Genomic DNA, 15,125 nt, shown 5'->3' on the forward strand with positions numbered 1-15,125 from the left:
TCATGAATGTATATTGGCTTATGAAACAATCAATATGATTATGCATCTACTGAGGTTTGATTTCAGTGGGCATCAGCAAATAGTAATAGTTTAATTGCCTAATCTTTTGTTATGTTATTAATTTCCCAAACATGTTTTTTAATAGTCTAAGTTGACTAATTTTCTTTTCTTAATATTCTAGCTCTCTATCGGTATCAGCTCGCATCACTGAAAAGACAATTTTGAAGACATGTTTTGCTGAACAGACAACTGAGAAAATTATTACGAATGGGATGAACACGCTCCAGTTAGTTGACTACCTACTGCAATTTGAATGTTAACATTACCCACCTGGTACAGTTACCTAGTGATGTACCTGTTCTCACAGCACCCTCTTTCAGTGTGTTTGTCTTGATTAAAGAATTCAAAGTGGAGTACCGCAAACTTGATATGGATAATAAAAAGAAAGACAAGGACAAATCAGATGATAGAATGGCACGACCTAGTGGTCGGTCGGGACACAACACTCGAGGAACTGGTTCTTCATCCTCTGGAGTTTTAATGGTTGGACCTAACTTTAGAGTTGGAAAAAAAATTGGATGTGGGAATTTTGGAGAACTACGATTAGGTAAGACTTTTATTTTTTCAATTATGTGGGGAGCACTTTTTTAAATGTAAAAATATTTTCTAATGAAAATATTCAGTTATTTGTTTAGTTGTTTAATTGCTGTGGTAATTTTAAAGGATATAGATGTAAGCAATTTCTTGTATACATGTATTTCATTTGTAAGTGAATCCCTAGTATAGCAATGTCTGTTTACTTGAGATTAACCATCCAGAATATGAGAAAAAAGTAGATTAAAAAGCCCCAGGAGGCTGAAATAAATACTAGGGAAACCTTTGCATTGCTTTCTTTTTTTGGCCGTACCTGGGGCATGCAGAAGTTCTAGGGCCAGGGATGGATCCTGCACCACAGCAGTGACAATGCTGGATCCTTAACTCCTAGGCCACCAGGGAACTCCTGCAGTGTATTATTTAGGAATGATATTTAGGCTGCCTTTTCTGATTTGAAAACATTTAGTAATTGGTCACTTTAGGAGGATGTGTTTGGCTTAAAGTCAGGGTAATGTACTGAAACTGCATTTTAAAAAAAAAACAGTGAAATTTACATTTTCATAATCTATTCTCTTCCCCCAAGTAAATCCAGGGTGGTTTGGGAATCTATATTCTTAACAAGGGACACAACAGAGTAACTCAGTTTATTCTTGTGATCAGGCAGGTTTTGGAAACAGTCTGATTCAACCTCCAAACTCTACATTTAAGTCATTTGAAACTCGTTGAGGGAAGGTTATTTACTAAATGTCACACAGCAGTTTAATGATGGACTCAAAATCCAAATCTACATTTTTAACTCCTAGTACAATAAAGATGTAGCCATTGTCATTAAAGCGAAACAAGATGGAAGGCATCACAGTTCTGTGGAAGTCAGTATTGAGGTGTCTCGAGGGCTCTCTGGTCAATATTACCACCAAGAGTGTAAACTTTGGAAATAAATAGAAAAAACTTGGCTTTACAATTTTCATTAGATTCAAAGCCGATGTTAGAAATGTGTGCAATTGAATGTTCATCTACTCAACTACTCCTTTTCATCTTGCAAAACATTCTAATTTGTAGTTACTCCTTCGTTTTATTACTATTTTATGTAGTTAATATACATTAAATTTTTGAATGAAGCAAGCTGTTTATAAAAGGCAGTGACATACTTTGTACATAGAAAATAGCTATAATATGATGTGTCTGACAGACTTGAGCATTGTAGTAGGGACTCTGAAAGGTTGAGTGTTTTACATTTTATTTTTGAAGGATATTATATTAGATACTTTGAAATTCTTACTCTGTTTCTGATTTGGGTGTCAGAAAAAAACAATTATTTATTTGCCTAACCTTGAGCTACAATCTGTCCATTCATCCAAAACTTCATGCGTGTCAGGAGTTCCTATTGTGGCTCGGCAGAAACTAACCCAACTAGTATCCATGAAGATGCGGTTTTGATCCCTGGCCTTGCTCAGTGGTTTAAGGATCTGGCTTTGCTGTGAGCTGTGGTGTAGGTTGCAGATGTGGCTTGGATCTGTGTAGCTATGGCTGTGGTATAGGCTGGCAGCTGTAGCTTGATTTGAGCCCTAGCCTGGAAACTTCTGTATCCTGCCTTAAAAAGCAAAAAAGCAAAAAAAAAAATTTATTGCATGCCTATTATGTATGAGGCAGAGGCATGATTAGGCACCGATGATACACTAGAAAAATATAAATATTGTCTCTCCCATTTTGGTACACATAAGGCATTTTAACCATGTGATGCTTCAAATCACTCAACTTGAAAATGGGATTATTTCCATTTCCTAAATTATTGTGAAGATTAGATTTAGATAATGGTGTAAAGGGAGCAGCATTATACCTGCAAGTTTTAGGAGAACAATGATTGTTCTGTTCCTTTAAAAGATGGTATCAAGATATTTGTTCTTAATTAAAATTGTAGCATATTGTATATATATATCTATAGCTATAATTATCATATATAAATTTGTACTTTGTCTCTTTATGTATGTTACTGCTTTGGCCTTTTACATTCAAAATTTGTTTCATATAATTTATTTCAAGTTAACTACATACATACACATCTATGTGCATGCATGTATATATGTAAGTGTGTATAGGTGCATGTATACACACAGAACAGTCTAGTGGAACATTTTAACCAGGGTAATACAGAAGCTGTATGTACTCAGATATACTGAAACTATGTCCTGAAAAAACAGCAAAGTATTCCCCTCACTTTTTTTGCAGTCTATATCAAATTTGTGGGTGCATATTGTATTTTATATACATTTATTTAAATGTATTATCTGTATCATCTATTTTATGTATATTTATAATATATATGTACATATACACTTGCTCAACTAATTTAATCTTATTTTCCTTTTCTGTTAGACTACTACATAAAGGGACCTTTTTTTAAAGGTCCCAAGTGATTTCTCTGTACAAAAAAAGTTGTTGTAATTGTCACTTTTTCTACACCTGGATAAACATGCTATTGTTAAAATTTGGTTCGGATTCTTAAAGTGCCTTTTTTTTTTTTTTTCCTTTGTCTTTTCTAAGGCCACTCCCACGGCATATGGAGGTTCCTAGGCTAGGGGTCTAATTGGAGCTGTAGCCACCGGCCTGTGCCACAGCACAGCAGCGCCAGATCTGAGCGGTGTCTGCGGCCTACACCACAGCTCATGGCAACGCCGGATCCTTGACTCACTGAGCAAGGCCAGGGCTCGAACCTGTGTCCTCATGGATGCTACTCAGATTTATTTCTGTTGCGCCTCGATGGGAACTCCATAAAGTGCTTTTTTTTTTGAACCATGTTGATAGACACATCTTGAACATTTGATTTCTGGTACTGAAATTTTTGTGATTTGCACTGGGTAAGAAAGAATATAAGGTATACATGTTACAGTTGTGATTTGTATTGGGTAAGAAAGAATATAAGGTATACATGTTATAGATAAGTGATTTTCAACAAAGATGCTACTGACATCTTGGGCTGGACAGATTTTTTTTTTTTTTTTTGTATCGGACTGTCCTATACACTGCGTGGTGTTTCGAACTTGAGACATCTTGTGCGCTAAGCAGGAGTTACATCTCCACATGTCACCCTAGATGCCCTCTCCCCAATCCCCACTGCCATTTCCAAGGAGAGATCTATTACCCTCTTGTAGAAACTATTCTTACAGATAGTTATTAAAAAATAAAGTTGGACATAGAAAACTTGACCTTGAGATTTAAGAAAATGGAAACATTTAAAATAATTACTTTTAAATGTATTTACTATGATTTTTGTGTTTTTAATTGTTAAATGATGAACTGATATATTTTTGGTTTTATCTTTGTATTGATGGTCAGGCTTGCATTCTACATGTTAGCAGATGTGTTTCTGGCTTAGGCAATCAACCAAAACCCCTAGAAATGTTTGTAACAGGCACTGAATGAGATAAAACAGCTTGCTAAAATATGGAGTTATATTTTATATATTTTTTATTTTCCTGTATATTATGATGCTTTAACATCTTAAACATTTCTGGTCAACTATATTTCAATTAAAAAAAAGAATTAATACCTGAGGTAGACCTCTAACTGCAGATATATTCCAAAGTGTATGGCATCCCTTTCTGCTTTGCAATCCAGGTAATATAACATTGCTTTAATCATAAAATCAAAAACAAGGAAAAACCCTCAAAACCTTTCTAGCTGGGAAGAGACTGCTCCTCTAAGGGCTAGTCAGTTCTTAGGGATAGCAAAGGACTCAGGTGGGAACATGCCCTTTTTTTTTTAGGTTTTTATTTTTTCTGTTATAGTTGATTTACATTGTTCTCTCAATTTCTGCTGTACAGCTAAGTGACCCAGTTATACATATGTGTATATATGTACATTCTTCTCACATTTTCTCCATCACATTCCATCACATATGACTCAATATAGTTCCCTTTGCTATACAGCAGGATCTCATTGCTTATCTACTCCAAATGCAATAGTGTACATGGTAGCATGCCTTTAATCTGCAAGCTAACCAGTTCCTCTGCTCTCTGGCCCATACACTCCAGGAGGTAATCTTCCTCTTCCTTAAATCATTCCATGGCCAGGTACCAGACAACTAGAGACTGCCTGTCAAAGGGTAACAGAATTATTTGAATTAGCCAGTCCTAAGCTGTTTACTCTGACCTACCTTGCCTTTCCTGCAGAAACACCAATAAAGGCCTTTGCCTAAGCTTTTCTCTTGCTCCTGTCTCTTACCACTTGACCAAAATAAGATGCTCCTTCTGTGACCCCCTCTCTTGGGCCTGGGAGTATAATAAAACTTTGTTTTCCTGAGCTGCTTCTGTGTCCCCTCTTGTGGCTACATCTAATTGACCATAACGTAAAAGAACGCAGAACTTTTATTATATATTACTTTCTGAACTACCATATCTGAGATAAGATATTGTAAACTTTTACATAATTAAGTAGACCACAGGAGTTTTTATAATTTATTTTTGTTTCTTCTCTTTTTTTCCTGTATAGCTCAGAATTCCCAATTTATTATTTATATTTAGGAATTGTTTTGTTGAAAATTCTGCAGGCCTTGCAGTATATATCAAGTAAATACACAGATTTGAGTGGATTCATCATTTTTCTGTTTATTGATTTTTCTTTTTGGTCTTTTTTTTGCCATTTCTTGATCCGCTCCCGAGGCGTATGGAGATTCCCAGGCTAGGGGTTGAATTGAAGCTGTAGCCGCCGGCCTATGCCACAGCCACAGCAACGCTGGATCTGAGCTGCGTCTGCAACCTACACCACAGCTCGCGGCAACGCCGGATCCTTAACCCACTGAGCAAGGCCAGGGATCGAACCTGCAACACCATGGTTTCTAGTCGGATTCATTAACCACCGAGCCATGACGGTAACTCCTGTTTATTGATTTTTCTGCTTTTACTTAACTGAAGCTTAAAACTTACCTGAAAGAACTAATAATAGGAAAAATTATGTATACATGTATGTGTAACTTGGTCCCCATGCTGTACAGTTGATAAATAAGTAAATAAATAAATAAATGTAATTACAAAAAAAAAAGAAAGAAGTAGACTGATGGTATAACAAAGAAGTCCTAGAATGTAATGGTGTTAGGCAAAACAGTTTCATTTTCTTTCACATGGCGCAGACTGGAAGGACAGCACCCCAGGCTGTTAAGGTACCTCTGCATCGTCAACACATGGCTCAGTCTTTGTGTGTAAAGTGATGAGTCCAGTTTTTGCCATCTCCTAGCCACCCAGCAAGAAGAGGAGAAAGGGCCCGAAGAGCACACCTTCATTCTTGGAAGTGAAGAGTGACGATACTTCACATCCATTCCCATCTAGAACCTAATCACCTGGCCACATCAAGCTGAAAGAGGCTAGAAATGTCGGCTAGCTGGACAGCTATTTAAAAACTCTCATTTTGTTATTACAGAAGGGGAACATGTATATTTTGGGTAATGAGGTAGTTTCTCTAGAACATTTTATTTTTAAAATAACCATTACTCACATACCACAAAATTGGTAAAACCATTTTTTTAAGTTCAGTACGGCACAAAGCTCTATTGGAAATGTCTTTTGAAAATGGATTAAAACATTGGTTAACTGGAACCAGTCTACTTGGGCCTTCTCTTAACTGGATTCCGTCTATACCCACACTCCTTTGCTCTTACTTGTACTGTACTCACAAACACATACTTTGTGCATACATATAGCAAATATTGATTAAAAGCCAATTATTCGAGGCTGTGCCTGTGTAAAGTAACAAAAATGCATTGGTAGTATTCTTCAGTCATTGTTCATCTTTGTAAATACAACCCTCAAAGTTCAGTAAAATTTCTAATGTTTAAAAATGAAACTTTTAAAGATATAGTACTTTCTGCTATGACTTAAAAACAGACATTTGATCATGTAAATACAAACAAAAACAGTGCTTTCAGAAGCATTTGGTTTATTTTGATTCTGTGGAATCTGTGTTTAACCTAACTTGTTGTCTTATGAATATTTTCCCTATTGCTTGTGAATAAATATATATGAAATAGTTATGAAAAGATGATAATGTTTTGAGGGAATTTAAATTCCATCTTTGAACTTAAAACTCAACTGTTTTGTTAGACACCATTTCCTCAAGATAAAGTTTTTCATTGTACCATTAAATTATTCACTATATGGAGTTGCCATGTAATTATTCATTATATAGAGTGGTTCAGCAGAAACGAATCTGACTGTCATCCATGAGTACACAGGTTTGATCCCTGGCCTCACTCAGTGGGTTAAGGATCCGGTGTTGCCGTGAGCTTTGGTGTAGTTTGCAGATGTGGCTCAGATTCTGCATTGTTGTGGCTGTAGTGTAGACTGGTGGCTACAGCTCACATTCGACGTCTAGCTTGGAACCTCCATATGCCAAGCGTGCGGCCCTAAAAAAAAAAGATAATAAAAAAAGATGAATTATTCACTATAAACTTACTCGAGGAAGCCTACAATTTTATAGGTTTCTTGAAATGTATTCTTGAAGCACATGTAAGTGCTGAACTAATCGGCTAAAAATATGGCATGTTTTCTGTGCCTTTTTTTTATATCCATGATTATCTGTGTACCCACTTTGGGTACTCCTGTTGAGGGCCATCTTTGTGATAAGAACAATGGGTTTATGAGACCTATGCTATTTAACATTATAATGAATACTTTTTTCTTTTTTTTAACCCTCCCCCCACCCTCCCCCCACCCTCAACTCAGTTTTTATAAAATAAGGACAAAATTCAGAAAAGCATTACCAATATTTGTATGACAAACTATTGATATACATTGTTGGGCACGGTTCTAGGTATTTTCTCCATAGCAGTCTTTGCCAGAAGCAGTTTTGCTATTTGACCATACAAATAATTGGCTGTTAGGCAATTTGGCCATAAAGGGTAAAATAACTGATGGACAGTTTGGTTTGACAGCATGGTTTCAACTAGTTGACATTTTGGTTTCATTTCTCCACTGATGCAGTGCTTTCATTTTTATATTATATAAACCTTAGGTCTCATAATGGTCTAAATAGTGACGAGTTGACTAAAGATAGTGAATGATAAACAACTATGTATATTGACTTGATAGGAAAACTAACTGGAGGTGTGAAATAAGAGAGTGGAAAGCCAGATTGCCTATGACACTAGAAAATGATAACATCACTTTGCCAATCCTTCTGACACGTATCTTACCAAGCTATGGCAGATAAGAAGTAGTGAGAATTACCAAACAGTCCTTCAGAGCATTAATTACCGATTCTTTGGCTAATTTAGATACAGCATCATGTTCTCTACTGCCATCTTTATCAAATTTAGCATGCAGTGTTAGAAGTTGGAGCCAAAAGAACAGTCAAGCTCCTGTCTCCCAAAAGGAAATGGTTATGTGATTCCTGATGCATGTAAGTTTCTTGAAAATGGTGAAAATTTTTGCTGTTTGATAGTGGAGAATGTGATGGAGACATTATTTTCATACTTGGCACAGAATCTGGCTTAAATGATTTGATGAAATATTAAGGACTGGGCATGTGATGGAGCATTTAAATGTAGTCCAGAGATTTACCACCAATTACGTGTATCTATAAAAAATAGGAAGATCCCTCAATTATTTTAATTCCATGGAAATCTGGAGGGACTTAGAGTAAATTTTTTTTTATATTGTAGAGAATTTAGGTCCAACATGAGATCCTGAATCCTTAATGATCATTTTTGAGAAAAGAATTATAATGTATTCACATATTTTCGACTTTAATTTTTCGGAATAAAATCTTTAAAAAATTTGTTAATCAATTTTCATGTGTCATTTTGTCTTTTTAATGTCCCTCTTTGCTTTCATTGTTCTATCTTTTATGGCAAAATTGTTTATGGGCAATTAGTTGTGCTTCCAAACTGATTATGGCAAAGATTCTTACGGTGAAAATAACTATTCACGATGGCACTATATATGAGACTGAAATTTTGCCTAGAGATTTTACTGCCATCCATCAGCTGTTGCATAAAATGAAATTAGGAGTATTATGCTGGAAAAATCACGTGTGAAAGTTGATTTGCTTATTTTGTGTTCAGTAGTTGGTATGATCAGGGCTAATTATTATCACAGTTAAAAACAACTACATTATTGTGGTTTTTTTACTATAAAAATAATGCATGTTTATTGAAAGAATACTGGAAATTCAGAAATCACTTTCTTTTTTTTAATTCTTTTTATCGTATTTGTAAAGAAGCACATTATATATCAATTTCTCTTTTCTCCATAGCATTTTACTTGAACTACAAATGCTGACCCTGTGGAATTTTCCTAGATTATTTTCACTTTGCTGGTTCCAATGATTACTGTAATTGATTGAAATTCTTTACATATTAATTATATTAAATATTTATTCAGATTTGTCTTTTATCTGTTCTTCGTATATAGAATATTTTTTTATTTACAGAAATTTTAAAATATTTTATGCTATCAAATCTGTATAAAATCTTTGGATCGTTTTATCTTTTTCCATTTTTTTTTAATGCTCAAAAAGACTTCTATATACTAGCCTGATACATATTTTTTTCTTGTTTTATGGCATATACTTAACTCTTAAGATATTTGGAATTTAATTTGGTTACAAGGTTGCTAATAACCCTCTTCCACTAAAATGGTTAACTGGTTTGTCAGAACCAATTATTGAATAATACTTAAAAATTTTTATTTTTAATATATTTCAGATTTTTCCTATATATTTGATGTATTTACAAGATTGTGTATGAGCCCTATTAAGATCACATTCCATAGAAATGAAGGGTTTAAAATGAGGTAGTGATTGAGAAAGGAATTTTGTATTCCTGTTTTTATTTAGGGGTTCTGGTTTTGAAGTTTAGAGTAGCATGTATTTATTGATTACTTTCTGACTTGTATACACTATTCCAACAAAATAAAAATATTTCTCTTTTTGTAAATGGGCTAAAGTATTTGTTAGTATCACTTTCTACTCTGAATTCAAGTGAAATACTAAATTTGTCATTGAGTTGATCATAATTTACATATCTCATTATTGATGTTTTAGCTAAACAGTTGGAAAGAAAATATATGTTTCATTTAAATATGTGCGGAGTTCCCGTCGTGGCTCATTGGTTAATGAATCCGACTAGGAACCATGAGGTTGCGGGTTGGATCCCTGCCCTTGCTCAGTGGGTTAACGATCCGGCGTTGCCGCGAGCTGTGGTGTAGGTTGCAGATGAGGCTCGGATCCTGCGTTGCTGTGGCTCTGGCGTAGGCCGGCGGCTACAGCTGAGATTAGACCTCCAGCCTGGGAACCTCCATGTGCCACAGGAACGGCCGTAGAAAAGGCAAAAAGACCAATAAATAAATAAATATGTTCTGTGCTTTCCCCCTGCACTTCTCAGACTACAGTTTTACATGATATATCTTCAAAAGTTCATTTCTGGTAGAATCTGACATTTTTCTTTCTTTTTCAAGGGAAAAATTTATATACAAATGAATATGTGGCAATTAAACTGGTAAGTTCTTGTTTCTTATTTTTCTTTAATTATTTTCTTGTTATTTCTTTAATGATTAAGGTGCATTTTAATTACTTTTTTCCATATCACTTATGACTTTATTGGGAAAGTGATAAGCTTAACTGATCTTTTGTTATTAAACTTCTAGCATCACCATGCCCTTCAAGTATATAACAGTCTATATATAAGATGTCTGTGTCTTTCTAGGTCATGAAAGCTTAATTCCTTTACTTTGGCAGCATTATGAGAATCGATAAGAAGCTGACATATTGGAATTTTTAATTAGATAAAAATTACAATGCAAGATTTTTCTTCCTGATTCAAGCCGATGGACAAATATCCTTAGTATTCAGCATTTTTAAATACATTTTTTTAAAATGTATTTTCAGAATTTTTAAATACTTTTTTTAAAATGTATTTTCAGGTAGCTTCCAAAAATCTCTTTTTCTATCGATGTTTTATATTTGGTAAAGCTGGCCATATTGCTTGACCTTTAGGAAAACCGAAATGCCTGATGTGGGTGGAGGATAGCAGGGCACACAAACTGCCATTGGATGGTTTTGAAGTCCTAAGTATGCCTGGTGTGACAGCTATAGGGCAGCTCTTTTTTTGGATAGTTAGGATCTGGGAATTTTTATAAGACATAAGTTTCTCTTGCTTAACTTTTCTATTTAGTTTGACAGACAGCGAGATTTCCCTGAGGTTGAGCATGACATGGTTTTACCAGCCTGCCTGCTAGTCTCAGTCTCCTTTCTGCCAGTGTAGCCACTGTTAAAGTAATGTGACATTAATATAGAAGAGGGCACTACTCAAGGGAGAGGCAAGTGGGAGATAGAAAACTTCTGGGTGAGATAGAAAATGTGTTGCATTTCACTGCAACAAATGCTGTTTATTTTTACTGGGAAATAAAAGTGCAGAGTAGGGTTGTGGTGCCACCAGGAGAGATGGACTGGATAACAGGTGGGTTGGGACTGGCATTATCTGGATGAGTTCACCTGGTTTATGGTCTGGTCCTTGACTTTGTGACAGAAAATGTGGTTGAGTGGTCTCATTAAGATTATCTTTGTTGGGAGTTCCCATCATGGCTCAGTGGAAACAAATCTGACTAGCATCCAAGAGGACGTAGGTTTGATCCCTGGCCTTACTCAGTGGGTTAAAGGATCCAGCGTTGCTGTGAGCTGTGGTGTAGGTTGCATACATGGCTTAGATCTCATGTTGCTGTGGCTGTGGCGTAGGACAGTGGCTACAGCTCCAATTTGACACCTAGCCTGGGAACCTCCATATGCTGAGGGTGTGGCCCTAAAAATAAAATTTAAAATTTAAAGATTTTAAAAAGATAAAATAAAATTTAAAAAGATTGTTATTGTTAAGCAGAAGGGGATTCACAGTATTAAATAATCCATGCAATCAGTCAAGCTCTCAAAGGTGTAAATTTTAGGAAGAGTTAATTTCTTATTTATAGTGAGATATTTTACTATTATAGGCCAGGAGTGCCCAAATCACTGTAAATAATATGTTTTCTTTCAGTAGGCTGATCTACATAGAATGCTAAGTTAAAGTTATGAGGTTCCCAGAGTTCCTTCTGTGGTGCAGGGTGTTAAGCACCTGTCAACAGCAGCTTGTGCCACTGCGCAGGTGCAGGTTCAGTCCTCGGCCCTGTGCCATGGGTTAAAGGATCTGGCATTGTTGCAGCTGCAGTGAGGGTCTCAGCTGGAGCTTGGGTTCAGGCGCTGGCCCGGGAACTTCCATATGCCTTAGATGAGACCATTAAAAAAAATACATATTATGTCTGTATACCTTCAGTGGTATCTGATTTTTGTATGTTGGTAAAAATAAAGACATTATTTGATAACAGTGGTGTTTAGAGAGCAGACTTCACTGACCACTTCTTGCTCTGTTATCTCTTAAAGGTTTTCACATTTATTTAATGTTACTGTAGTTCATATTGATAGTTTGTTTCAGGGTAATTTGTTAATTTGACCTCAGCCACCACCCTTATATCTTGTTGTTTGTGGTTATATAATAACCTATTGTTCATGAATAATGAAAAATTCATCCTGTGCTGAGGTGACTTTTGTTATATGGTGACACAGTAAAATTTTTCTGCTAGTAAAGTATTGGAATCAAGTTGAACTGACCTAACTTATTTATTTTTAATTACTCAATGAATTTTATTACATTTGTAGTTGTGCAACAGTCATCACAATCAAATTTTATAGCATTTCCATCCCAAACCCTCAGTGCATCCCCCCACTCCCCAACCTGTCTCATTTGGAAACCATAAGTTTTTCAAAGTCTGTGACGTCTTTCTTAGATCTGGGTTTCTGTTTTTACCTAGGGAATATTAGTGATTAAATAAGTTAGGTATTTAATTTTTCTTGTGATTGCCTAAGTGGGCATCTTTTATCATATCCTGTGATTATGTACTTCTTTAGAATTAACTGAGGAATTATAAGGGTAATATAGCACTGTGTGGAAGGAACTATTGTAAGTCATTTGTATGTGTATATAAGTAAAAGGAGAAAGAACATTTTATCCCTCTTTTGTAATGAGGGAACTGAAAAGCACAAAAAGATTAAGTAACTTGCCAGAGTCTACACAGCTAGTAACTAGTGAATTTAGTCTTCAAACCCAGTAGAAATTTCATTTCAGTGCCTGTGCCTTTAACTACTCTATTATCTTGCCTCTCAAGAGCTAATAAGCTGATTGTTTTCTCTTATAGTAATCCTATGATTATAATTATTCCACTGGGGTTTTACCAGTTCCTTTTCTGAAGCCTTTGTGTGTCATTCGTTGTTTCATCACAATGTGTCTTAGTATAAATTCTTTTTAGTTACTCTGTGATTGACATTCCTCTTGAATCTCTGGCTTATCTTTCATCAGTTCTTGTATTTGTTTCTTCAGTTATTGCCTCTGTTCACTTTTCTCTCTCCTTTCCTCCTGAGTCACTTATGAAATGTGTGTTAGCCTCTCTCATTGTGTTGTCCAGATCTCTAATCTTTTTTTCTGTATATTCTATTTTTCTTCCTTCATAATGCATTTTATAAAATTTGTATAGATGCGTTCTACAAGATTTTCTTATTCTGTAGATGCTTTTCTTTCTACCACTTTCCAAATTCTCTTTCTTATTGTGTTAATGTGTTGGCAGATTACTTTTAAATTTTGTCTATTGTAGCTTTTTGAGTGTTTCTTTTTTTTCTTTTTTCTTTTCTTTGATCTTTTTAGGGCTGCTTCTGCAGGAAATGGAAGTTCCCAGGCTAGGGGTTTAATAGGAGCTATGTCACAGCCCCACAATCTGGAATCCAAGCTGCATCTGTGACCTGCATCACAGCTTGCGACAACGTCAGATCCTTGATCCACGGAGTGAGGCCAGGGATCGGACCTGCATTCTCGTGGATACTAGTTTGGTTCTTAACCCACTGAGCCACAATGGGAACTCCAGTTTTTTTGGTATTTCTTCAGGTTTTGTTGGTTTTATTTAAATTCGTTACTATGTTATACTTTCCTGTTGGATCTTGTTCAGTTTCCCAGTGTTATTATCTTATTATAGTTTTGTTTCCTGCAAATGTTTTTATGCATTTGTTATTTATTTTTTATATCTGTTTTGCTTCTGTTTATGTTCTGTGTATGTGCAAATCTCAAAAACATTATGGTGAATGAGAAGAGGCAGATACATACACATAAAATGTACATTGTATAATGTCATTTGAATGAAATCCAGCAACAGACAAAATAAATCCAAAGGTGATAGAAGTCCAAAGTGAGTACTTTGAGAAAACGGTGATGGAAATGTTCTAAATGTTTATTGAGCTGGTCGTTGCAGGGATATATACAGTTAATACAATTCATGGACCTAATACTTAGGAACTGTGGTTTTATTGTAAGCCACATCCAATCTAAATTTTTTAAAAAAGTATTCTTGCTACTATCAAAATTTTCTTATCTCCATTGTTGTTCTTTCTTACATTTCTAAAATTTTGCTTTCACCTAGAACCTTTCAGATATAAAGTCAGAGGTGAATTCCTGGGGACAGGAGAAATAGAATAAGGGCCAAGATCCCCTTAGTCATGACTCTTCACAGTATAACTTTTCTTCCTGGTGAAAGAGTCAAACAGACTTCCCTAATGCTTGATCTAATAGCTACTTAACCTTCTGTATATTTATAGCATCAGTTTAGTTTACATGGCACTAAACATGCCTAACAGAGTATTATTATAAGAGTTGACACCAAGATTTATAACATTTGAAATTGAGGCCCAGTATAACTTAAATATTTTTTGTTGTTGCCTTTTTTTTTTTTTTTTAAATAGGAGCCCATGAAATCCAGAGCACCACAGCTACATTTGGAATACAGATTCTACAAGCAATTAGGATCTGGAGGTAAAGTCTTGTACTAATTTTTAAATTCGTAATAAAATGGATTGTCATCATAGTAACTCTGTTGTTTCAAAGAATAGTATTTTAAATTTGGTAAAAATGAATCACTCTTTAAGGCTTTGTTTAGTAGACATTTTCTTACTAGAGTCTTCCCTTTTTATTTCAAATATGACATTTTGGGAGCATTTTTGGTACTAATGTAAGTAGAGAACATTGAGAAAAAAATTTAATTTGAGAATATAAGGTGTATGTAACTTGCATGTTCTTAGCCTTTTTAGTGCTATTATAGTTATTGAAATGACTTACAACATGGTGGTAGACTGAAAAAGGGCCCCATATAAGATATCTGTATCATAATCTCTGGAACCAATCAATATTACTTTATAGCAAAGACTTTGTAGATATGATTAAGTTAAGGATATTGAGGGGAGAAATTATTCTGGGTTATCTGAATGGCCCAGAAATGCAGTCAGAAATGTCCTTGTTGGATTTCCCATCTTTGGCTCATTCATGAGGATGTAGGTTACATTCCTTTCTTTGCTCAGTGGATTAAGGATCTGGCATTGCCATGAGCTGTGGTGTAGGTCATAGATGCGGCTCAGATCCTGTGTTGCTGTGGCTATGGACTAGGCCAGCAGCTGCAGCTCCTATTCAACCCCTAGCCTGG

The 15,125-nt window shown here is 35.4% G+C and overlaps 1 protein-coding gene across 8 annotated transcripts in view; it reads left to right on the forward strand.

The window, feature by feature from the left end:
* CSNK1G3 (casein kinase 1 gamma 3) overlaps positions 1-15,125 on the forward strand; it is a 113,129-nt gene that overhangs the window by 34,812 nt on the left and 63,192 nt on the right. For all 8 annotated transcript variants that reach the window (XM_047778512.1, XM_047778514.1, XM_047778513.1 and 5 more), the window contains exons 2-4: positions 182-607; positions 10,041-10,081; positions 14,392-14,461. In XM_047778512.1, coding sequence (XP_047634468.1) covers positions 430-607; positions 10,041-10,081; positions 14,392-14,461 — 289 coding nt within the window. In that variant the 5' untranslated portion in view covers positions 182-429. The remainder of the gene's footprint in view (positions 1-181; positions 608-10,040; positions 10,082-14,391; positions 14,462-15,125) is intronic.

The sequence above is a fragment of the Phacochoerus africanus genome, chromosome 4 (genome assembly GCF_016906955.1).
Source record: "Phacochoerus africanus isolate WHEZ1 chromosome 4, ROS_Pafr_v1, whole genome shotgun sequence".
NCBI classification, from domain to species: Eukaryota; Metazoa; Chordata; class Mammalia; order Artiodactyla; family Suidae; genus Phacochoerus; species Phacochoerus africanus.